We start from the raw sequence: 25,233 nt of genomic DNA, 5'->3' as shown, positions 1-25,233 counted from the left end.
TCTATCTGCTAGCACTAAATATATATTTGCAAACAAAATTAACCTAATGAAGTATCAAGTAATTCTTTTTTGGGGGGAGAGGTTTTTGCTATAGGGTACATGCACTTGTCAGAGAGAGGTAAAGAGACAGAAAGTGAGAAACCACCCCCCAGGGGGTATGGCCATGCCGCAATCCCTTCTCCTCCATTCTCCTCTTAGGATCTTGGGCATGTACGCACACATGCCCGACTTGAGTTTAAGCCACCAGGTCAGGGACTTGAACCACAGTCGACTACATGGGAGTCCAGCAACATAGCCATTATACCAACTGCTGGTCCCATCAGGTAATTCTAAATAACATCAGTTCAAGGTAATATTTTATTTGCTTTTGAACCTCTACACCTCTCCTGCCACCGCAACAAACTTTAGTGTTTCCACATTACAAAGCTGTTCTGAATTGAAGCTTTGAGCAAAAGGGCATTTTGAAATAGAAATGTTATGATATCTTAATTGGCCATAATTTTTTTTAAGGTTTAATGAGAAATAATCAGTTAAGAATATTCAAAGGTTCTGGGACCAGCAGTTGGCGTAATGGCTATGTTGCTGGACTCCCAAGTAGTTGACTGAGGTTTGATTCCTGGACCCGGTGGTTTAAACTCACACCAGGTGTATGTGCTTGCGTGCTTAAGATCCTGAGAGGAAAATGGAGAAGGGACTGTGGTGTGGTCATTCCCTTGGGGGTGATTTCATGCTTTCTGTCTCTCTGTGTCTTTCTGGCAAGTACACGCACCCTATAGCAAAAACCTCTCCAAAAAAAGAAAATTCAAAGATTGATAAACTAAGACAGAGCCAGGTATGGATTCACATGTGCTTGCTTGTTTGTTTTTTAGGTTCTTGCCATAAGGCATGTGCACTTGCCAGAGAAAGAGAGAGGGAAAGTGAGAAATCACTTCCAGGGGGGATGGCCATGCTACAATCCCTTCTCCTTCATCCTCCTTTCAGAATTTCAGACACACATGCACCTGGCGTATTCTCTCAAGCAGCTCGGTCTGGACTCAAACTACACAGCTGGGTAAGTGTTCAGACTTACAGGGAAAACCTTTTAATTTTTTTAACTTATTTATGAATATTCTTAAGAGTGAGATCTTCACCTATTTCTGCCAACCAAACCAACCAACACTACCTGGTTCAATCTAAATGACACAGAAGTTACTACTAAATATTATCGGTTACTTTAGACATTTACTTTAGGTAGTCAGATAAAGTTGAAATTATTTATATATTTACATACATATAAACATATGTTATTTAAATATTTATATGTATATAAATATACTAAGAGCTTTAATATATAAATATATAAAGAGCTTAAAAGGGTGACAATGCTGTTTAGTTTTATTCATTACCTCAACTGCATCTCTGAGGCAACCAGCTAAAAGAAAAAATGCTGCAGAATGTTCAAATCTTTGTTTTCCAAGCAGGGAAAAAGCATTCTTTAAAGCTGCTTTACGCCATCTCTCATCCTCAAAATTGTGTCCAAAAAACTGTGTCATCTTGGTGTCCTTTTGTGATCTATAAAGAAAGAAAAGTATCAATTTTGGAATTTAATGTTTCTATATCTGAATCAGTCTTTTAAAGTTTGGATTTAAAATTAAAACTCAAGAGAAGGCCAATGACAGTGGCACAGGTAACAGGGAACCCCTGAGTGATGCTGGAGAGCTATATGGGAGGCCCTGCGTTTGGATTCTGAATCCACTTGAATGCGTTAGCTGTACCCACAGGTGCACCTATAATCCTAGATGGCTGGAAGCCTCTGGGGGCAGGAGGAGGGACTGTGCATGGTGAGATCCAGGCCAGGGTATTTGTCTCTCTCATGAAAGAAAGAAATGAACTTTTTAAAAAAGATTCAATAGAAATATCTGCCCATTTGTAAATTATTATGCATCTATATCTTTTCCCAGAAAAAAAATGAGTATTAAGTAACATTTATTTTTTTCAAGTTTCAGAGTGCATTAAAAATTTTACTTTCAATTACAAAAAATGGAACATTCTAAAAGATTAATTTCAGTTATTTATTTTTCTTTCTTAAATTTATTTTTACTTTACACTTAATCACTATATAACTTTACAGTGTACATTGCTTTTTCCAGGAAGAATACAGTGCATATCAGTCAAGACAAAGATTACCATATACATTATCATCACCAAATAACTTTTCATTTTTGAAGTCAATTAAATGTATTTTTTTTCTCGTTCCCCTCCCTCCATTACCCACTCCCACATTACCCCTATCTCCAGTATCTACAGTTGCCCTCTCTACTGCTATACCTCCCGAACTCTCAGTTTACTTTCAGCTTCTGCTGCCGAAGGCAATCGGTATATATTGATTGGGGCCATACAAAGTCTGTCTTTCATACTCTAGTTTCTTCGCTTAGCATTGAGTCTTCCACATTTGCCCACTTTGTACCAAATGCCAGGGTCTCACATGTTTATGGCTGTATTCCATAGAGTACATGTCACATTTTTTTCAATCCACTCGTCTATTTTTTGACATCTGCGTTGATTGCATGTCCCAGCAATTGTAAATAAACATGGATATGTGTGTTTCTGACTGAGACTTTTTCTATCCTTTGGGTAAATACCTAGAGTGGAATTACTGAGTTGTGTGGTAGTTCTACTTGTAGCTTTCTGAGGAATCTCCCTATCATTTTCCACAGTGGTTGTACTGATTTGCATTCCTACAACAGTGTAGGAAGAGTGTCCTTGTCACTACAGCCTTGCCAGCACTTATTTTTAAAATTTTAGCCATTCTGACTGGGATTAAGTGGTATTTCATTGTGATTCTGATTTCCATTTTCCTTATGATAAGAGATGTTGAGCGTGTTTTCTTACGCTTTTTGGGTATTCTTCTTTGTGTCTTCTTTGGAGAGTTGTCCAGCTCACTGTTCTGCCTTTTGTGGGTAAGCTGTTTGAGTTCCCTGTATATCCTGGTTATCAGTTCCTTATCTAAGGTAGTTTGCAAATACATTCTTCCACCCTGAGAGTTGTCGTCTCACTCTGTTACTTTGGCTGGGCAGAAACTTTGATTCCGTCATGGTTGGAAAAGATGCTGGATATAGTTTTTATACATTTGAATTTATAAAAGCTTGTTTTGTGCGCTATGTGGGCGTGAGAAAAAATGTATATATTTTGTGGTAGTTGGGTGAAATACTCTGTAGATGTCTGTCAAGTCCACTTCATGTTTGGTATCATTTAAATATTGTATCACGTTGTTTCTTTTTGTCTAGATGATCTGTCCAGAAGAGATAGTGGGGTGCTGGGATCTCCTATAATTACTGTGTTGCAGCCCATCTCTCCCTTGAGATTTAACAGTCTCTCTTTGAGATATTTAGGTGCTGCAGTGTTGGGTACATCAATATTTACTACTTCTCTGTTACATCTTTGTGAACATGTCCTTTTAATACTACATTATGTTCATTCTTTTTCTCTTCTTACATCTTTTATCTTAAAGTCTATTTTCTCTGGTATCAGTATCTCAACTCTAGCCTTTTTTTGGTTTCCATTTGCATGGAATATCTTTTTCCAGCTCCTCATGTTCAGTCTATGTATGTCCTTGCCAGTGAGGTGTTTTTCTTGTAAGCAGCATATAGAAGGCTTCTGTTTTTGTATCCATTCATCTAGTCTGTGTCTTTTAATGGGAGAATTTAATCCATTAATATTCAACATTATTATTATTGGTGGACTTATCCCTGTCATTTTGTTAGTAATGCCTCAGTTGTTTTTCATTCTTTTATTTCTATTTGTGTCTCTTTAATTATCCTGATATAATATTCCCCTCAGTACTTAATGTAGAGCTGGTCTAGTATTGGTAAATTCTTTCAGTTTTTGTTTATCTGAGAATATTTTCATTTGTCCTTCCCATTTGAAAGATAATCTGAGAATACTTTTATTTGTCCTTCTCATTTGAAGGATATTCTCGGTTGAAATTGTTTTTCTTTTAATGTTTTGAATATATCTTCCCATTCTTTCCATGACTGTATTGTTTCAGTTGAGAGGTCTAATGTCAACCTAACGGGATAAACTTTATAAGTAACTTGACCTTTTTTTTCAGAGTGTTTTTGCTATAGGTTGCATGCACTCGCCAGACAGACAGAGACAGAAAGACAGAAAGTGAGAAATCCCCCCCAGGGTGGATGGCTACAGTGTAATCCCATCTTCTCCATTCTCCTCTAGGGATTTTGGGCAAGCACATACACACACCCAGCTTGAGTTTTAAGCCACTGGGTCTAAGATTCAAACTGTAGTCAACTACGTGGAAGTCCAGTGGTCCCACTAACTTGACGTTTCTCCCTTAACACTATTATAATATTGTCTTTTTGATTTTTACCAATCTGGCTACGATGTGCTGGGGGCGGGGGAGAATCTTCTTGTGTTGATTCTATTTGGGATCTTTTATTTCCTGGGTCTGAATTTCTCCATGTTTCTCTGTATTTGGACATTTTTCAGATACTATTTCATCAAAAAAGTTTTCCATGCCTTTAGCAGATTCTTCCCCTTCTGGAATACCTATTACATGGCTATTTAGCTGTTTCAAAAATGAGAATTTAGAATTTCCCATCTGCTGTCATTGTTTTTTCATCCTTTCTCTGGTGGTTTAGTCTACGTTGGACACTTTGCCTTCAAGGCCAGAAATTCTTTCTTCTGGGGACCAACAGTTGGCATAATGGCTATGTCACTGGATTCCCATGTAGTCGACCATGGTTCGAGTCCCAGACCCGGTGGCTTAAACTCATGCTGGGCGCGTGTGCATGCCTGCCCAAGATCCCGAGAGGAGAATGGAGGAAAAGGGATTACAGCGTGGCCATCCCCTCTGGGGGGTGATTTCTCCCTTTCTGTGTCTCTGTTTCTCTCTGTCTTTCTGGCAAGCACACACATCCTATAGCAAACAAACAAACAAACAAAACTCAAAAAAATACATAAATAAACACTTCAAAAAAAAAAAAAAAAAAAAGGAAATTCTTTCTTCTTCATGGTCTGACATGCTGTTAATGCTTTCTAGGGAATTATAATTTCTTGTATTGTATTCTTCATTTCTAGAAGTTCTTTTTGATTCTTTTTCTAGGGTGTCTATTTCTTTATGAAATTCCTCTTTCATGTCCTGAAATGATTTTCTCGATTTCTAAAACCGATTGTCTGTTTTCTCTTGCATCTCACTGAGTTTTGTCACTATAAATATTTGGAATTATTTTTCTGGCATTTTTGTGTATTCTTCTGTCTGTCCACTGTTAGTAAGGGGCTACTGCTCTCACTTGTAGGAGAGTTTTCCCTTTATTTTCTTATGTTTCTTTGATATCTGTGCTGGTTTTTGGTCATCTGATGCATTATTCATGCTTATTTTTTAAAGTTTACTTATTTATTCGATGACACAGAGAAAGGCAGCACCAACAGGATCTTGACACCTATAGCTTTAGCCAGCCTGTGATCATAGGGCACACGTGTGAGGTTTCCACATGTGAACTTGCAAACTTTTCATGTGGGTCAGCCTCACAGTGTGATGTGTTTTTACTGTTTATCACCATTTGACCCAAAAAAATTACTTTTAAATCCATGCAAAATATGTAACTTATATTACACCATGTTACTTTACTATTTAAATCTCCTCGTAACCTCCTCAATAACTCTCCCTACCCATCTGACATTCACTTTGATGATCAGTATCTAAGGAATTTGTCCTGACTCACACAATCCTGAAAGACGTAGTCTGAGAAAAGTGATTAGGTACTACATTTTTCCTCCACAGGTTGCTGTTCACAAGGTTCACCTGAACTCAATCTAAATCAAATCAGAACTATTTTATGGTAATCATGTTTACCAAGTCTTGCTTAGAAAAGTGAGAGAAAAAAATTCTAACTAAATTTTAGCTCAGGGATGAGGTCAGGGCTTACAGGAGAGAAGTTGTGTTGACAGACAGCCTGGTCCATGAACTATCAATAGGGCAAAGGGCAGATCCCTGTTCAAGAATCTGCCCCATGCATCTTCTTCTTCATCCCAGAAAATTCCTGGTTTAGTTACTTTTGTTCTACAGGAATGGTTTGAGAAGTTCTTAAAAGTGTTTAACTGTTAAATCTGCAAACAAACTTGACATGACAAAATTGGATTTCTTCTACTCAGAAATACCCAGACTTTTTCCCTATGAAATTTCTTCTTACAAGGAAAAATAGACAAGAATCTATGTGAATCAACAATGGTTATGAACAAAAAGCTTACTTTACATGTTCACTCCTTATCAGGAGTTTTCTACTTTGAAGTACAATTTTCTTACCTACCTATATAATCCCCAAATCACAGCCTTCTTTTTCATTGCAAGGTAAAAAATGGCAGCATCTAAAGGATCATTCTTTCTATAAAAGGCAGCTTTAGCAACCTAAAATTAAAAAATATTGGTCAAAATTTTAGGGAAACAGTTTCTAAGTAAACAATTACCTTGATATATGAGACTGGCATACATTATTAAAATACTGAATAAATTCTTAAAATGTATATATGGGACCAGCAGGTTGTATGGTAGTTAAGGCACTAGATTTCTACATGGCCAATCAAGTCCTGGACCTGACAGCTTGCTTTCTCATTTTCACTCTCTCTGTCTCTGTCTGTTGTATGCATATGCCCTTTAGCAAATTAAAAATAAAAATAAATAAGTAACTCTAGAATTGTTTTAAAGTGTATCTATGAACATGTGTGCATACAAAATAATAACAAATGGGGAACCAGCAGTTAGCGTAATGGCTATGTCACTGGACTCCCACGTAGTCAACCACGGTTTGCGTCCCAGACCCGGTGGCTTAAAACTCACACCGGGTGCATGTACGTGCGTGCCCAAGATCCCGACAGAATGGAGGAGAAAGGACTGCAGCGTGACCATCCCCCCCGGGGGGTGATTTCTCGCTTTCTGGCTCTCTCTCTGTCTGTCTGGCGAGCGCACACGCCCTATAGCGAAAACCTCTCCAAAAATAATAATAAGAATAATAATAACAAATGTACTTTACGTGGTTGCCTCAAAGGAAACAGAGAGGAAGTAACAGAACTACTACATTTTATTCCAGTCTCATCTCTATTATGGGTCATTGGAAAAGTCATAACGCATTTTTCCATAGAAAAACATAGAAAATTACATCATGACTTTTCCAGTGATTTAGTATTTTATTTTTCTAAACATATACATATATCCTTTTGTAAAAATTGACACACATGACTAAGTAAATATATTGATTAGAAAATTAAGACTCAGAATATAAATTTTTAAAAATTATATTAACATATTTTGAAATATAAAGAGTACTGTAAAGCATTTTGCTGCTTCAAGACAAAAGGAAGTGACAGCCAAGAACATATAAAATATGTGAAGAAACATTCAAAATATATTTATTCATTTGTACACCAAAATAAAAATACTTACTTTTTCCACACATTTACGTAAAATACGGGTATTCCGGACCCACCAGCCCACACCCATAGCTCGTAGTTCAGACCAAGTGGGATCATCTTTTTGCATTGCTGGCAACATGTTTAGCAGTTCTTCTTCTGCTACTGAGTGAAATGCCCAAGCAAAATGACTAGTAGACAGGCCTGAGAAAAATGTCAAAACATAATGTTTATGAAAAATATAAACATAATTCTACTGGGTAATTGGAAAAGTCATAATGCAGTTTTGTACAGAAAAGCACAGAAAAAGTATGTCACAACTTTCCTGATGACCCAATACGTCAGGAGAACTATATGTTCCATAGTTGCAATAAAAATGTGTAAACTTTTGTGAGATTCACAGAGATACATATCATTGATTAAGACTGAGAAAAGTCTGAATTATCTCAATGAGTATATATTTTTGTATTAAATTTTTTGAAAAGGCAAGGAAAATAATTATAGCAAATGCCACTGTGCTGTAATATTTTTGCTCTCTGATTACTGTCCAAAATCCTTTTCTGAAAATGACAAACACTTAAAAGCATTCATCTATATTGGTATGTTTCTCTGTTCAAATCTACTTTTCACCTTCCTTTGTTCAACATTTGTTTTGTGGCTTAGTTCATGGAATTAAAAAAAAAAAAGAAATCAAGTAAACAAAACAGCTTGAACTAAGCACAACACTACATACAGAGCCTTTGGAATCAAACTGCATGCATTAAATTTCAGCTCTGCTGTTAAAATACATAAATTTGGGCAAGTTAGTCTGTTAATGTTTTAATTTGTTTATAAAATGTGAATAAACATGGCATTATCTTATTACATAGGTCTGAGAATTAAGTGAAATAATATGAAGAATTTAAAATAGAACCTGATGTACTAATTATTATTACCTCATATCCCCATATTAGTTATGATACTTCATACTCATGTAGCATCATTGATGTCTGCAGTTCTCTCATCTACTAGCCTGCACATGCGGTGTTTGCCACTCAGCATGTATTTTCTTTTTTCACAAGATATTCTATTTAGTATTACTGAAGTAAATAACTACAAGATGTGGCTCTGACATATATTGTATCAGATTTTTAACTAAAGAAATCTGAGATGATTGCTATACTAAAGATTTTGGAAATAAAGAAATAGAAAAAAATGTTTGAATAGACTATTATTCTAAATTATTTTTATATTCCTATTGTCTTTCAACCAACCAAACTTAATAAATTTCCAGAACTAATTAAATAATTTAGATGTCAGTAAGATGGGAGAATATGTGGTTTTAGGCTTCATTCCCTGCTATGGTTTTCATGTTTGTGACCCACCAAAATACACATTGAAACATAATCTCCAGGGAACCAGCAGTTGGCATAATGGCTATGTCACTGGACTTCCACGTAGTCGACCGCGGTTCGTGTCCCGGACCCGGTGGCTTAAAACTCACGCCGGACGCGTGTGTGTGCGTGTCCAAGATCCCGGGAGGAGACTGGAGGAAAAGGGATTGCAGCGTGACCATCCCCCCTGGGGGGTGATTTCTCGCTTTCTGTCTCTATGTCTCTGTCTGTCTGGCGAGCACATGCGCCCTGTAGCGAAAATCTCTCAAAAAAAAAAAGAAAAAAAAAGAAAAGAAACTTAATCTCCAATGCAGTAGTTGTAACATGCATGGGTTTTATGAGGTGACTAGGGCATGAGGAAATTTTTTTTTGGATTGGAGAGGTTTTTGCTATAGGGCGCGTGCGCTCACCAGAAAGACAGAGAGACAGAAAGCGAGAAATCACTCCCCAGGGAGGATGGCCACGCTACAATCCCTTCTCCTCCATTCTCCTCTCAGGATCTTGGGCATGCACGCACACACACCCGACGTGAGTTTAAGCGACCAGGTCCAGGACTTGAACCGTGGTCGGCTTCATGGAAGTCCAGCGACATAGCCATTATGCTAACTGCTGGTCCCATGAAGAAACTTTTCTAATGAATGGGATTAGTGCCCTGATAAAGTGCTCAGGGAACAAGTGGTCCTCTCACCCCTATGAAATGCAAGGACACAGCAACAATACACCATCTACTGAGCAGAAGGCCAGCCATGATCAGATATCAATTCTGCTGGTGCCTTGCCCTTGGACTTCCCAGTCTCTAGAACTGTGAGAAATAAATTTCTATTATTTATAAATTATCCAGCATAAAGTATTTTGTTCTAGTAGTTCAAACAGACTAAGCCCTTCCCCTCATAGGAGGTTTGACTAACTATTCACCACAGATAAGAGCACTTTGGTGAAAACCTCAAGCTTGGGAAGACACCGCTCCCATGGACAACAGAACTGTATCAAGGCCATACTGGAAGAGTAGAGGGGACCAGCCAGTGGAGCGGAGGTTAAAGTGGCTGGATCTCAAATGGCTAATTGGACAGTTTGAGTCCTGGACCTGGAGGCTTTAGAAATATGCTGAGCATGTGTACATGCATGCCCAAAATCCTGCAAGGGAGAGAGAGATGAAGAAGGAATTGTGGCATGACCATTTCTATAAGGGTGTTTTCTTGCTTTTCCTCCTCCACAAGCAAGTACACATGCCCTCTAACAAATAATAATAAAAAAAATAAAAAAAAAAAAGGTGAGAGGGAGGATCTCATTTTGACCACATGTACCCTCAGTATATAGTGGTGTGAAGAGGACTGACCTACTTCCAAGGTTTCTACAGTAGAAAAGCAGAGGATTCACCTAAATCCAAGGTTTATACTGTAGAAAAATAAAAGGTTAGCCCAGATTCAAGGTTTCTATAGAAGAAAAATAGAGGATCTACCCAGATCCAAGGTTTGTATAGTAGAAAAACAGACCTGGAGGCAGACATCCAGCTTCCTTAACATTCTATGTGTTTCCCAGGAAGCACATACCCATGTCACAGGAAAACCATGGGCACTGGCATGGCTAGAGCACCCAGAGTCAAGAAGTAACAAAGAGAGGAGGAGGAGCTCACAACAACCAGCACGCGGATCTTGTTGGTAGCTCTGTGTTCCTCCCAGAAAAGGCAATTCTAGAGAGACCACCCAATGGCAATGCCCATGGGTAAGCTGAGCTGGTTGCTTCTAGAAGCTAGGTGGAAAGGTCAACATGGCTTGAGTCCCTAGATGGCCAGCCTCCACACCCAGTTTCAGAGCCTCATCATGGCCTTATCCAGACCGGGAGACATGAGTCTCACACATTTTGGCAAAGCCCAGGAACTAGACATGCCCAACCTGGGAGTCCAAACAGCAATTTGGCTCAGCCTCACACCCTCACATATGCCACCCCAAGGCTCTACCCAGGCAAGGAGAAAACTTATCACCATGCACTGCAGCAGACCTTAGGGTCTAGATGTGCCTAACTCAGGACTACAACAGGCAGACTGATCCACTTGGACCACTTCAAGGACCCTTCACACACTCACAACAGTGTATGCCTGTGGAGAATAGAGGTTGAACATGCCCAAACCTGGAGTCCAAAGAGTGAGTCAGCCAAGCCTCAGAGCTCACTTCAGGGCTTCACCCAGTCAGGGGAACACTCACCACAGTACATTTCATCAGTGCAGGGGCAAGATTTGCCTGACCTGCGAGGCCAAACACAGGTTCAGCATAACCATAGAGCCCATTCCAAGGCTTCATGCAGACAGAAAGCTATACATTGCTACAGAGAATGGCCTACAGACCTGTGACTTCAACTAACCGTGGAGCTAGTCTATAGTCCTCCTACTCCCCCCATCTCAATTTAAGAACCCAAATAGCTTTTTTGGATGTTCTAACAGGGGAACGCAGCTACCCTTGACCGAAGAACAATCCTCCTCTATCGGGATGGGCATCCTTTTCAACTTGAGCACGCAGCTTCAGGAGGGACACAGATGGTGTGTGGAGGGAGGAAGGGGACACCCACTTAGCCAGAATCAACCCCAGTGATTAGCAAATCAACCTGGTGATCAACCAGATCAGCCAAAATCAACCTTGGTGATCAACGGGGTGACAGATGTTGCAGCCATATCATTCTCACATTCAACAGGGTGGAAAAAATATTTTTGAACCATATATTTAATAAAGGGATAGTCTCCAAAGGTTAAAAAAAAAAATCCAAATAGCAGTAGCACTCGGCCAAGAAATAGACCCTGTGTGGGTTCAATCAGAGGTTATCACAGTGCCCAGATAGCAGCTCTGATTTCAAAGCCTCGCCAGTGGTCTCACTAGGGACAACGGGCTAGCAAATGGCCTCATCAGCAGACCCACCTCACCTCAGTAAAAGGCAGCCAACCAGAGATCCTAAAAGCAAGCTCTAACTACCTGGGGTTGTTTCCAGTTGGCCCACCCAGAATCACAGGCTAAATAATGAAGACCTAGCTCTGCAAAAAAATACCTGTAAACCCTGGAAAAGGTGGTTATCTCCGCAAACATGCATTTGAGCATTCATACACCAATGTAATAATTAAGAAGAATAAGGGAATCATTACACCTCCAAAAGAAAAGAATAAAAGTCCAATAGGCCTTAAAGAAATGAAGATCTATGAGGTAAGCAAAAAATAATTCAGAATAATCCACTCAAAGAAGTCCAGTAAACTACAAGTATAAATAAATGAATGAAATTTGGAAAACAATATATGAACAATAAGTATGACAGAGAATATAAGTCATAAAAATTAAACCGAAATCCAAGAGATGAAGAATGCAACTACTAAATTGAAAAATTCAGGATTCAATACATTCAATCATGCAGAAGAAAAAAAAAACAGTGCACTTAAAGACAGAACACTTGAAATTATCTAGCCAAAGTAGCGAAAAGAAAAAACAATCAAAAAGAAGGAAAAAAGCTTATGGAAATTTCAGGGTATCATCAAAAGACCTAATTTTCATATAATAGAGGTTTCGGAGAAAAAGATACAAAAAGGGTCAGAAAGTATATTTAAAGAATAATTAAACTTCTCAAATTTGGGTAAAGATGCCAACATCTAGATATAGGAAGTACAGGAATCTCCAATAAAATTCAACCCAAAAATGTGTCCACCAAGACACATAAAAATAAAACTCTCAGCACTCAAGACAAAGAAAAAATTCTGAGAGCAGCAAGAGATAAGAATCACATCACATACAAGGGAATACCAATGTACTATCTGTCAATTTCTCTGGAGAAATCCTGTAGATCAAGAAGAGTGGGATAATATATTCGACATGCTGGGGGTGTTGGGGAGAAAGCCAACTAAAAAGGTCAACTAAGAATACTTAACATGGCAAAACTGTCCTTCAGAAATGAGTGGCCAGTCCCGCAGCCCACAAATTAAGGGAGTTGGAGAATCCCATTTGGTCAACTATGGTTTAAATCCTGGCTAAGTGGCTTTAAAAAACATGCTACGTGCATGACCCAAATCCCAACAGGATGAAGACTGGGGAAGGGCTTGTGGTATGACTACCCCACTACACTCCATCAGGGTTCTTTCTCCCATTTACTCTCTCTCTCTGGCAAGCACGCATGCCCTCTGGCAAGTAACAAACAAAAAGAAGTAAGGGGAAAATGAGGCCAGATGGTAGTGAATGGTAATGCAATTAGAGCTACACGAGAAGGTCTGTAGTTTGTGTTCGTGGAGTCCCTGAAATGTTGGGCATGTGTGCCTGTGATCCAGGTTGGCTGAGATTGAGGGTAGATTGCTATGAAGACCCTGTTGGGAATGTCTTACATACTTTCTTTTCTCTCCCCCCTTCTTACCTTCTCTCTTTCTCTTATGGAAGAATAAACTTAACAATAATAAAAAAGAAATGAAAACTTTCCCAGATGGACAAAAGCTAAAGGTTCTTCATCATTAGGTCTCCTTTTCAGGAATTCCTAACAAAAGTTCTTTAAGCTGAAATAATAAGATGCTAATTGATAACATAAAATGCACAAAAGCACAACACTCAATAGAGGGTAATACAGAGTGAAGTATGGTGGTAGGCTGGGAAGTAGAAGGGAGTGGGGGAGTTGTTGATTAAATGGTACAAAGTTTCATGAGAAATATGTTTTTGAGGTCTACTGTACAGCACAGTGACTATAAATAATAATAGTGTTACTACATATAGTAAGCATTTGAGATGATGGATATGTTAATTAGCTTAATGTAATTACTTCACTACATATATATACACACACAAAAATAAAAAAAACATCTGGGGGCCAGCAGGTGGTGTGATGGTTAAGGACGCTGGACTCCCACATGGCCAGCCATGATTCAAGTCCCGGACCTGGTGGCTTCCTTTCTCACTTTCCTCCCCGCCCTCTCTCATACTCTGTCTCTCTCTGGTCAAATTAAACTAAATAAATAAATACAGTTAAATTTTAAAAATAATGAGTTAAATAAGAAAAGAAATAACATCTCCTGTATCCCAAAAACATATAAAATTATGATTTGTCCAATTATAATAAACTATTTTTAAAGAATTATTTTATTTAACATCATTTATTTATTTTTAGTTTGACTAGAGGGGAACAGAGAGAGAGAAAAAAAAAAAGTGAGAAAGCAAGACACCAGGTCCAAGACTTGAACCACGGTTGGCCATGTGGGAGTCCAGTACCCTTAACCACCATGCCACCTGCCAGCCCCATAATAAACTTTTTAAAAATTAATTTTATATAGAATTTATTATTATTTAGCTGAAATGTCAAATAGGAAAAAGAAGACATTCTAAAGAAATTAAAGAAAGTGAACTAATACTAATTTGGCTTTAACCTAGCATACATTTAAAAATGCATCAGACTGTCCATTGCCCAACATCCATTTCTTCAATATTTTTCACTTACTACTAAAAATTCCCATGTTTTAAGCAAAGAAGGTTAAAAATAACTAAATATCCTTTAAAAAAGACAATTAGAATGTGTCACGTTTCTCATCATTATCATGTCTGGACAAAAACAGATTTCAATGTATACAAGCCTCTCTCTCTACTCGTCTTACTTCCCTTTAATTGATTACTAATCAAAATCACCTTGGTGAAGAAGTTGAACTCGATAAGCTGGAAGGGAAGTTGTTAGAAAAGTATGGAGTCGAACAGCCAAGAGAAACTTTAATCCACATTCGTCAAGAGTTTCTCCACCTACAATGGGGGGTGGGGAGAAAAGTATACATTTATCTTTATTTGCAAAAAAATCACTTTATAAGCAAAACACAAGTAGTACTAATAATTATAACATTCAGTATATGTAATGTGTAGTAATACCTCTTAAAGTGTTAAAACTCTCAACCAGTTTATTTTTTATTAAATTTAACATTTTTAAAATCCTTATCTTAATATCATCTTAAATTTACCTCACATTTCACCTTTAGGGCTTAGTTGGGTTTTGTTTGTTTGTTTGTTTTAAAGAGATTTTTGCTATGGGCACATGTGCTTGCTGGAGACGGAGACAGAGAGACAGAAAGTGAGAAATCACCCCCAGGGGGGGATGGCCATGCCACAATCCCTTCTCCATTTCGCTTCTCAGGATTTTGGGCATGCAAAACACACACAGTGAGTTTTAAGCTGCCAGATCCAGGACTCAAACCATGGTCAACTACATGGGAGTCCAGTGATGTAATCACTATGCGATCTGTGGTCCCATTTTATTTTTTTTGGGGGGGGAGAGGTTTTTGCTATTGGGCACGTGCCCTCGACAGAAAGACAGAGAGAGACAGAGAGACAGAAAGCGAGAAATCACCCCACAGTGGGGAATGGCCATGCCACAATCCCTTCTTCATTCTCCTCTCGGGGTCTTGCACACACACGCACATGCACCTGGTATGAGTTTAAGCCACTAGGTCTGGGACTTGAACCGCGGTAGACTACATGAGAGTCTGGCAACATAGCCATTATGCCAACTGCTGGTCCCTAAAGGCTTAGTTATAAGGCTGCATCTTACTGACCTAGATCTATATCTGATCCACAGGTTGGACTTCTTACTTTCAGATCTTATTTGAGGTTAGATAGAAATTCTCCATTCAAATCTATTTCTAACTCAGGAGATTTTTCTTCACACACACAGACTGTGTGAAGACCTAATTTTATTATACTTATCTCTCTTTATTTTAGGGAGGAGTACACATTAATGCTAATTAAAAAAAAACTCAGGATATTAAAAACTAAATTATAAACATAAGGGGAAAAAACAGAAGCCACCTTTTATTTCAGGTATTTTATATCACTGTTTAAAGAATCTGTAATTTTACCAAACTCAGACATGCTCAGAGAGGGGCTAGCTCCATGGCTCAACCTTAACACGCTGCTCAGAAGCTGGGATCCCGTCTGAGGACCACAGTTTGAATTTCGACCTAGTCACCCTGAAACACACCAAGCACATACAAGTGGCTCAGGATTTGACTGGCTAGACAACTGGAGGAAGGAGATGAGGACACACCCCTGGGGGAGCTGCTCCTTTCTCTCACTTTTGTGCCTGCACTCTAGCACGAATAACAGAAAAAAAAAAAAAAACACTTTTTAATATGTTCAGTTAGGGGGCCAGCAGATGGCGTGGAGGTTAAGGCAGCTGGATCCCACATGGCTGACAGCATGGTTCAAGTCGCAGAACTGAAGGCTTGAAAAGCATGTCAGGTGTGTGTGCATATGTGCCCCTAAATCCCAAGAGGTGAATGGAGGACAAGGAATTATGGCATGGCCATGCCCACTAGGGGATGATTTCTCACATCTTTTCTCTCTCTGTCTCTCTCATGCAAATATACACACCTTACAGGAAACTAAAAAAATATTCAGTTAGTTTTTTTAGACTAGTAAGCAGATTATCGGTAAAAATGACAGGTAGGATGAGTCTCTGTGCACATCCTCACAATTCTGTGATTCACAGGATAAAGAACATTGAAGTTAAAACTGAAATTGGGCTGGCCTCATGGAGCAGTGGAAGGAGTCAGATCCCACATCACCCACTGAAGCCTGAATCCTGGTCCGGGTAGCTTGAAAATCACGTTGGTGCATGTGTATGCATCCCTAGGACGCTGAAGGGAAGGAAGAATGAAGCAAAGAGGATTGCAGCATGACCAGACCCCACCAAGGAGCTTGCTCACTCTCTCTGAGCATATGCACACACCCAGGCATTAAAAAAACAAACAAACAAACAAAATCTGCTGTGAAGGAGACAATGATGTTTCAAGAAAACAAAATTTTAAAAACTCCTGGCGTTATTTTATTTTTTAAATTTGCCAGAGAATACATTTGCTCACTGGAGAGAGGGAGAGAGGGAGAGAGGGAAGAGAGCGAGAGAGCAAGAGAGAGAGCGAGAGAGCAAGAGAGAGAGCACAAACATGCTGTAATGTGGCATGGTCACACCACAATTCCTTCTCCTGTTTCTCAGTCCTGTTGGCATCATGGGCACACACACACATGTGCCTGGTGTGTTTTCGACCATGTGGTTGGTCACATGGGATATGGTTTCCTCTACCACTAGACCATGGAGCCACCCCTCAGGGCATCATTTTTATAAAAACTTATATAATATTATTTTCTGTGAGAATAAGTAAAAATGTTACCAGTTTTTCCTCCAATCCTCTATGGAATTTAGTTTTACCTTGGCTTCTGTCTCTGCTTTCTCCAATATCTGTGCTTGTGGTTGCAACCGTATCTGCCAAAGCCATCAGAGACATCTGTTCCATCCGGCTGAGTCCGGGCAAACTAGTATGAAGTAAGTGGCCGGAAAGAACCTGAGCATGCTCAGGACCAAAGTAAGTTGGACTGTACTGCGAAAGGTCAATGACTTTGGGCTTTATATTTTCTTCATCTGTCTCTAACACATGAATATCAGTCATCGGAGCTGAGCTCTGAAAAAGCTCATCATAACTTTCTTTTGATAACTGGTCTGATTTATTTAAAGTACTCTCATTACTCGATTTTTCCAAAGATGAGTAACAGCTATCATCATCTGCCGCAAGTAAGGCATACAAAGGCAGTGGTGGGACAGAGTCTATTTCTGTGTAGTCTGTGTTTTCCGCCTTGGTGAACGCCTGGGGGTCTCTGGTTGTACTCCCACTGGCACTGATGGTGAGAGACCTAAGGCGGCGTTCATGATTGGATTCGGCTTCATTCAGAGCTACAACTTCCCCGGCAATGCACTTGACAAGATGCGATAGGATAGCCTTTGCTCTCCGAACTTTGCCAAGATCCATGAGTTCCAAAAGTTGCAAAGGATGATACTGAGGTAAAGTTGGAGAAAGTACATGTGCCGCTTCAAAAAGACCAGAATCTTCCACATCCACAGAAGGATCAAGTGCGGTTTTCTTTCCACAGATTTTCTGCGCAAGACTGGTCATGGATCGAGTCAGAGTTTTCTTTGGAGGATGTAACCCAGAACTTGATGAGTTACTCTGTTTTATTAAACTTGTTATAGATGGGGTGCTCCCGTTGTACGAATCCGTTATGACAGCTTCTTGTTTAGAAGACGGCTGCCACTGGGAATACACGTGCATCTCGCAGTCCATTCCTACCACGAGGATGCCATCCCGGACCCACGATAAAGAAACGGGGTACGGTGGGGAGCCTTCTACAGAAGAAACCAAGTCTACGCTTCGTAACAGTACAAATTTAGAAAGGGGCACAACTTTAGTACCCTCCCAGAGAGGAAATACCAGGCTTTCCTTACCAGTCTGTTCTTGTACCTTCCCAGCCAAAGGTCCATACATAAAAAGTTTTGATCCAATTCCCACCGTCAGGATATGAGAACCATCCTCTCTAGACATCCAATCTAAGTGAACTAAATGCTTGGTGTTAGAGGTGATACTCTCCCTATTGGGTAAGTATGCCTCTTGCTGATTATAGGCCACTAAATTGCTGTCGATACTAATGCCAGAATCTAATACTGCACTTAACTCATCTAAATGAATTGTCTGTTCAAGGACCCAACATGAACCTCCTGTAGACTCACATTCAAAAATACTCACATGCATCACAAAGTCTTGAGAAAATCTCCTGTTAGATGCAGGCTGCTTATAAGCTACTGCTAAACGATTTGTGTGTGCACAGCTCACTTCTACAGGCCTACCAGGTACAGTGACACTACTATTGCTCTGAAGTCCATCTTCAATAAGTAACGGCCATTCTTCCCAAACGTATGTGAGACGCATGTCTCCACTCTTTGGTGTGGCAGATTCTTCTTCTGTTACTCTGCACCGCCAGAATCTGACTTTCTCATCTGAGCATGAAGTTGCCAATAAGTAAGGAGCACTGCAGACAGGATAAATGGAAGAAGAACTCAGGTGTCCTAAAACGAAAGTAATCCATTAATAAAATGTCAGATTTAGTTAAATAGTTCTGTTTTCATGTAGCAGTCCTTTTGAACACACTGTTAAGAACATGACAGTCTATATTTAGTTTGATAGTCAAGATCAGTAAGAGGCTTTTAATGACATCAAAAAGGTATATGACAAGAAACTAGCGGGTCAGCTGGTGCATAGTGGTGCTGGATTCCACACAGCTGACTGTGTAGTTTGAGTCCTGGACCCAGTGGCTTGAAAAACATGCCAGGCATGTGTGCGTACATATTAAAATTTCCAAAGGAGATTGGAAATTCTCTCTCTCTCTCTCTCTCTCTCTCCAGTGAGCATGCACACCATCTGGAAAATTAAAAATAATTAATTCAAATTTTTAAAAATTTAAAAATAAAAAGAAACTAGCACCAAAGCCTAAAGCTAAAAAGGGCACTCAGAGACAATTCACGGAATTACTTCATTTTACACATAAAGATCCTTGACTGAACATGCTAAGTATCTTATGTCTAAATCAAATAACTAGACTAGTGCAGAATTAAAAACCCAAATAATCCTGATTCTCAATGCAGCATTCATATCACAACTCTGTTTTACACTTTATTTTAAGTATTACTTTAAAGGCATCAATACAGTTTTAAAAATCTGTCCACATTTGCTGATTCTTAAATGGCCCGACAGTAACAGGTATTAGGCTTTACCAACCACAGGGTGTCTGTTGCCCCTACCTGAATGTGCCATTGTGGGGCAAAGCGACTCTGCACAAGAGCACAGGACCAGGTGTCACTGTGCTCTAATCGAAACAGTGCTTGACCTACAATTTGCTGCCCTCTGTTCTGAATTGTTACGCATAAGCTACTAATTATAGTATAGAATATTATACAAGATATTTATCATATTTTAAAAGTACATTTCACCATAATTATACTAAGTTATTTGTTAAAGCCCTCAAAAGGGCCAGGTGGTGGTCCAATGGGAGTCCAACTGGACCCACGTTAGAAAGGTCCTCAGTCTGCAGTGAAAACCTCATTCAGTATGCCAGACGTGCACATGCACATGCATGATCCAGGCCAGCTGAGCATGCAGGTGGAGCGCAGTGTGAATAACTTAACAGTACTGACTGTCTCTGCCTCTCACTCATGAAATAAATACATACATAAATACATAAACAAATTTTTAAAGGCCTTCAAAGATTATAGCAGTATTACAAAAGGGTACAATTGGCATTATCTATCAGTCTCTGAGCTAAAAACAAGAAAGAGATAGTATCCTTTCCAATAGCATTGATTAAAACAAAATGAAACAAAACTGTAAGACTGGAATCACCTATTAGGACTGTTAAATCAGACCAAGACTAAAACTGGCTGACAAATGTCAGTAATCTAAAAACTTCATAAAAAAATTAAGTCTTCAGATTAGGGTATTTAAGTCTATTATCTGCCTTTCTGCTTTGGTGTAGATTTAAGAAACTGTTGCAAGTCCAGCACCATAGTATAGCAGTTAGGCGCTGTCCAGGGAAGCTGGATCCCACATGGCTGACCAGGGTTTGAGTCTCGACCACAGCTGTTTACATGCCAGGCATGTAGGAGCATGCACAGAATCCTGACAGGTGGGGAACTGAAGAAAGAAGGATCACAGCATGACCAGGCTCTGTTGGGGGGGTGCTTGTTTGCTCTCTCGCATATTCCGGCATTAAAAAGAGAAGAAGGAACTATGCGCGATAGATCATTTATCAACTTTTTTTTTAACGTAGTCACAGCATCAGTTTTTTTTTTTTTTTTTTTTTTAAGAGAGAATTTTGCTGCAGGGCATGTGTGCTTGCCAGAGACACAGAGAGAGAAACTGAGAAACTACCCCCCAAGAGGGATGGCCATGCTGCAATCCCTTCTCCACAATTCTCCTCTCGGGATTTTGGGCTCGCACACACATGCGCCCAATCAGAGTTTCAAGCCACCAGGTCTGGGACTCAAAACGCGGTCGACCATGTGGGAATATAGCACCTTAACCACTGCGCCACCTGCTGGCCCCAACAGTATTTGTTTTTAAGTATCTGGCATACACTAGTAGGTTACAAACTTAGTCTCATTTCCCCACATTTACAAACCTGCTGAAGGCTTAATACTTATTATTTCAACTCCATCTGGCAAATCCAACTCTTGGCTATAAACCATTTCTGAGAGGAGAGTCAACTTGCTAGTACTCTGGAGATTTGCTCTGCAAGCCTGATACTTTTGTGAAAAGGGGGATAGGATCTTGTCTGGAGAAGAAGAATAATGTTCTTCTGTCTGCCCAACTGCATCAGATATTTTTGTATCTAGTTTTTCATCTACAAAACATAAGAAAAGAACCAAAAACTTGAAAGGGAAATCCATAAAATTAGGATAGCTACATTTTACAATCTAAAACTGTTATAAAAGATAAAATTAAAGTGTAAGATTCTTTATAGTAAGAAAATGAGAAAATCACTTTGTCTTTTGAATTAACTGAATAAATTACAATTATTGCCACTAAGAATGGCTTTAAGAAATATGTCCTGAACTGTTTAATCATGCATAATTTGTTCATTTAAGCCTTCTTAAAGTAAGAGGGAAAAAAAGACTTACCCAATGAGACAGGAATTGACTTTAAGTGTAAATTCCACATGTGTAACAGTGATCGGTTGTCTTGAGTACATTCTACTACAATTAGGTAGAACTTTTCAGAGAATCCATTAGGTAAGCTCCCTGTTGATATTAATATTTTTCACTATTAATAAGGATAGATGAAACAACGTACTAAATATGTGAAGTTAAAATAACTGAATTTTTAAAAATAATTTAAAAACTTCACCTAAGACTCCCAATACAAAGTGGCATTATAGAATGTATTCAACCTCTTTACGTCAAATTTGCATTAATTTAAAATTTAACATTGCATATGCTATACTTAAATTTCACTTTTTCATTAATAGGCTTAAGTCATCACTAGCATATTGTTACAAAATTAGACCATATTAAGTGGAAAATTTCTACACTGATAGTAACTATGTAATATAGAATTATGGTGAACATACCGTGAAGAAAAACTGTGTTGCCAAATATTTTTCAAAGTCTGTAAGATCCATAACAATGACCTATTCATGATGTTTAATGACCAACATATAAATATTCATTATAAACCTATCATTCAAGAACATTTTTCTTGGCCCAAATAGCATAGTTTAAACAGCACTCAATTGCTCAGAACAGCAAATAGATTCCTCTTTCTGAAACAAATCTTAAGAGAGTGGATGTGGTAACCAACACCTGTAATCCTCCCTACCAGGAAGGCTGAGCCAGGAGAGCTGCGCAGTCAAGGCCAGCCTGGGCAACACAGCAGACCCTGTCTTGTAAATGAACTATCTACAGAAACAAAAAAAATAAAAGCATAAAATCAGAAATCGGTCACTGCCTCAAAAAAATAAAGTTTTTTAAAATGAGAGATTTCAATTCATCTTTTCTTCTCTCTAAGCTATTCTTCATATATAAAATTATGCAAACAAATTAATTATAAAACCGATCAAATCACGAAACATACCAAAAAATCAGAAAGCAATTATTATTCGGACACAAACATTTTACCCTTTTAAATTTGTATTAAGAAAAAAGTTCATTAAAAACAATTAAAAGGACCAGCAGTTAGCGTAATGGCTATGTCGCTGGACTCCCCCGTAGTCGACAGCAGTTCGAGTCCCGGACCCGGTGGCTTCAACTCATGCCGGGTGCATGTGTGTGAATGCCCAAGATCCCGAGAGGAGAAAGGAGGAGAAGGGATTGCGGTGTGGCCATCCCCTGGGGGGTGATTTCTCACTTCCTGTCTCTATGTCTCTCTCTATCTTTCCAGTGAGCACACGTGTCCTATAGCAAAAAAAATCTCTCAAAAAAAAAAAAAATTAAAAGAAAAATTTGAAAAAAAAAAAAAAGAAAAGGACCAGTAGATAGTGTCATGGTTATGTCATTGGATTCCCATGTAGTCTACAGCAGTTCAAGTCCTGGACCCAGCAGCTTGAAACTCATGCCACGTATGTGTGTGTGTGTGCGTGCCCAAAATCCTGAGAGGAGACTGGAAGAGAAGAGACTAAGGTGTGGCCATCAGCCCTGGGAGGTGATTTCGTGCTTTCTGTCTCTCTCTGTCTCTTCGGCAAGTGCACATGCCCTATAGCAAAAATCTCTCTCAAAAAAAAAAAGTTATAAGGAAAACTAACAAAAAAATACACACATATATATACACACACACTATACACACACACATATATACACACTATACATATACACATATGTATACATATATACACACATATATACACATATATATACACACTATACATATACACATATGTATACATATACACACACACATATATATATACACACACAATACACACACACACACACACACACACACACACAAATTGATAAATAACTTTGAGCTAGGAGACTAAATAAAGGCCTGCCAGGTGGTGTGGTAGTTAAGGCAACTGGACCCCACCTGGCAGACCACATGGCATGATGGTTCGAGTCCTGTACACATTAGCTTGAGAAACATGCTAGTCATGTGTGCATGCGTGCCCAAAATCCCAAGAGGAGAATGGAGGAGAGGGGACTGCAGCATGGCCATCCTCTCAGGAGGTGGCCTATCACTTTCCCTCTCTCTCTCTCTTTCTGTGTGTCTCTCCAGCAAGCACATGTGCTCCATAGCAGAAAATTTTAAAGAGAGACTAATGAAAAGGTAATTTTGCTAATGTACTCTGAATGAATTAGGTACTCAAATGATAAAAATGAAGAAAGAAAGGACAAGGGACTACAACAAAAGAAAAAAGAAGCAATCCCACAGAAGTGCAAGCAATAGGGTGCTGCCACACGGTGCTGGGTCTAGTAATGCAGGGAGGCCTGGGTTTGGAGCCCAGGTGGACCTGACCATGCCAGACACAGCTGCATGTGCCTGCCGTCCGAGCTGGCTGGAAACATGGCAAGATCCTGTCTGCCAAGGGACCCTTTCACTTTGTCTCTGTATCTCTTATAAAAGAAATATTTTATGAAAAGGAACAGAAATCAATCCTATTTATGAAATTTTCACTACCAAGAAAGAATGCCTCAATAATGAAAATATCTGTAAAACTCTTTCCTTCCTGACGATAATGCTTCATCTTCTATGAAAACCGAAAATATCGATATAATATAAATCCTTGGATATTTTCTTAGAAATGCTAATAATGGGGACCAGCAGTTAGTGTAATGGCTATGTTGCTGGACTCCCACGTAGTTGACTCCAATTCGAGTCCCGGACCCAGTGGCTTAAACTCATGCCGGGCATGTGTGCGTGCGTGTCCAAGATCCTGAGAGGAGAATGGAGAAGAAGGGATTGTGGCATGGCCATCCCCCCCGGGGGGTGTGTTCTCACTTTCTGTCTCTGTCTTTCTGGCGAGCACACGTGCCCTATAGCAAGAACCTCTCCAGAAAAAGAAAAAAATAAATAAATGCTAATAATGAAAATAGTATTTGAGTAAAAGTAAGAATTCCTTGAATATTTAAGACGAGGAAAAAAAAAGAGTGAAAGGGAAAAAATTATACATTGAGAAATTTTAATATAAAAAGATTAAGAATATTTTTGTTTCCATAAATAATCCTTTATACTATTAATAACATCTTTATTCCCCATGTTTAGCATATTTTCATCATGTTCAGAGTTACGAAAGCACATGAATAAAATGCATTTGCACCGTTCATGAATTCTCAGGAAAAATGATAAAAGACTGAGTGAAAGCAAAGGTAAGAAATCAGATATCCAACAAAAAAAGTGCAGAATTTAGGACCAGCTGGTAGTGTGGTGATTGAGACAACTGCATTCCACATGGCCAACTGTCAGTTCGAGTCCTGGACCCAGTGGCTTGAAAAATAACCGGGTGCACGTGCGTGCATGGTCCAAACCCTGAAACAAAAATGGAGACGGGACTGTAGTGCAGCCATCTCCACGAAGAGCGCTTTTTTACTTTCTCTCTCTCTCCATCTCTCATGAGTACACACATCCTCTAGCAAGTTGTAGAACTCTAAGGCATACTTCTCAAAGGGGGGAAAATGAAAACGTGGAAGAATGTATAATATGAGAGAAGGAAAAAAATCTAGAAAAATAGAGAGCGTAAATTATTACCAGAGGCTTTAAAACTGACTTTAAGTAACCAGCACATATCATTCAATATGTGGTTGCTTTATAATGTTTTGTTCTTCAAGAAAGTCATTTTTGAGTTTGGCTTGGTCTGTGACTGAGTCTAATAACCAAGAGATTTTAGGTCTATTTTCTTCAGTAATTCCTTCATGCAAAGTAACAATGTTAGGTGGAACAGCTTAGTAATAAAACTTTGAACCATTTTATTATTAAAATGTTAGTTAACACACTTAGCCTTTAAGTTAAGGATTTTATCATTTGAAGTTTTAACCCATTTTTTCTTCCCAAATTACAGATTTCTAAAAGGTCAGGTGTCCACTATTATCCAAATTGATACGGCAGGACTCCATCCATGTAACGAATACTCACAGATTAATGATAAATGTGTAACTGAGAAAC

At 39.0% G+C, this 25,233-nt stretch overlaps 1 protein-coding gene across 3 annotated transcripts in view; it reads right to left on the bottom strand.

The window, feature by feature from the left end:
• The window catches only part of DMXL1 (Dmx like 1), a 216,224-nt gene that overhangs the window by 108,756 nt on the left and 82,235 nt on the right, over positions 1-25,233 (bottom strand). For all 3 annotated transcript variants that reach the window (XM_014593197.1, XM_027765897.1, XM_006162337.2), the window contains exons 16-22: positions 21,258-21,377; positions 20,759-20,980; positions 16,965-18,650; positions 14,402-14,509; positions 7,436-7,605; positions 6,306-6,403; positions 1,386-1,551 (exon numbers count right to left, since the gene is read on the bottom strand). In XM_014593197.1, the coding sequence (XP_014448683.1) occupies positions 1,386-1,551; positions 6,306-6,403; positions 7,436-7,605; positions 14,402-14,509; positions 16,965-18,650; positions 20,759-20,980; positions 21,258-21,377 (2,570 nt within the window). The remainder of the gene's footprint in view (positions 1-1,385; positions 1,552-6,305; positions 6,404-7,435; positions 7,606-14,401; positions 14,510-16,964; positions 18,651-20,758; positions 20,981-21,257; positions 21,378-25,233) is intronic.

This window comes from Tupaia chinensis, unplaced genomic scaffold (assembly GCF_000334495.1).
Source record: "Tupaia chinensis unplaced genomic scaffold, TupChi_1.0 Scaffold139897_1, whole genome shotgun sequence".
NCBI lineage: Eukaryota > Metazoa > Chordata > Mammalia > Scandentia > Tupaiidae > Tupaia > Tupaia belangeri.
Note: the sequence above shows the minus strand (reverse complement) of the source record. Positions and strands in the feature narration are given on the sequence as shown.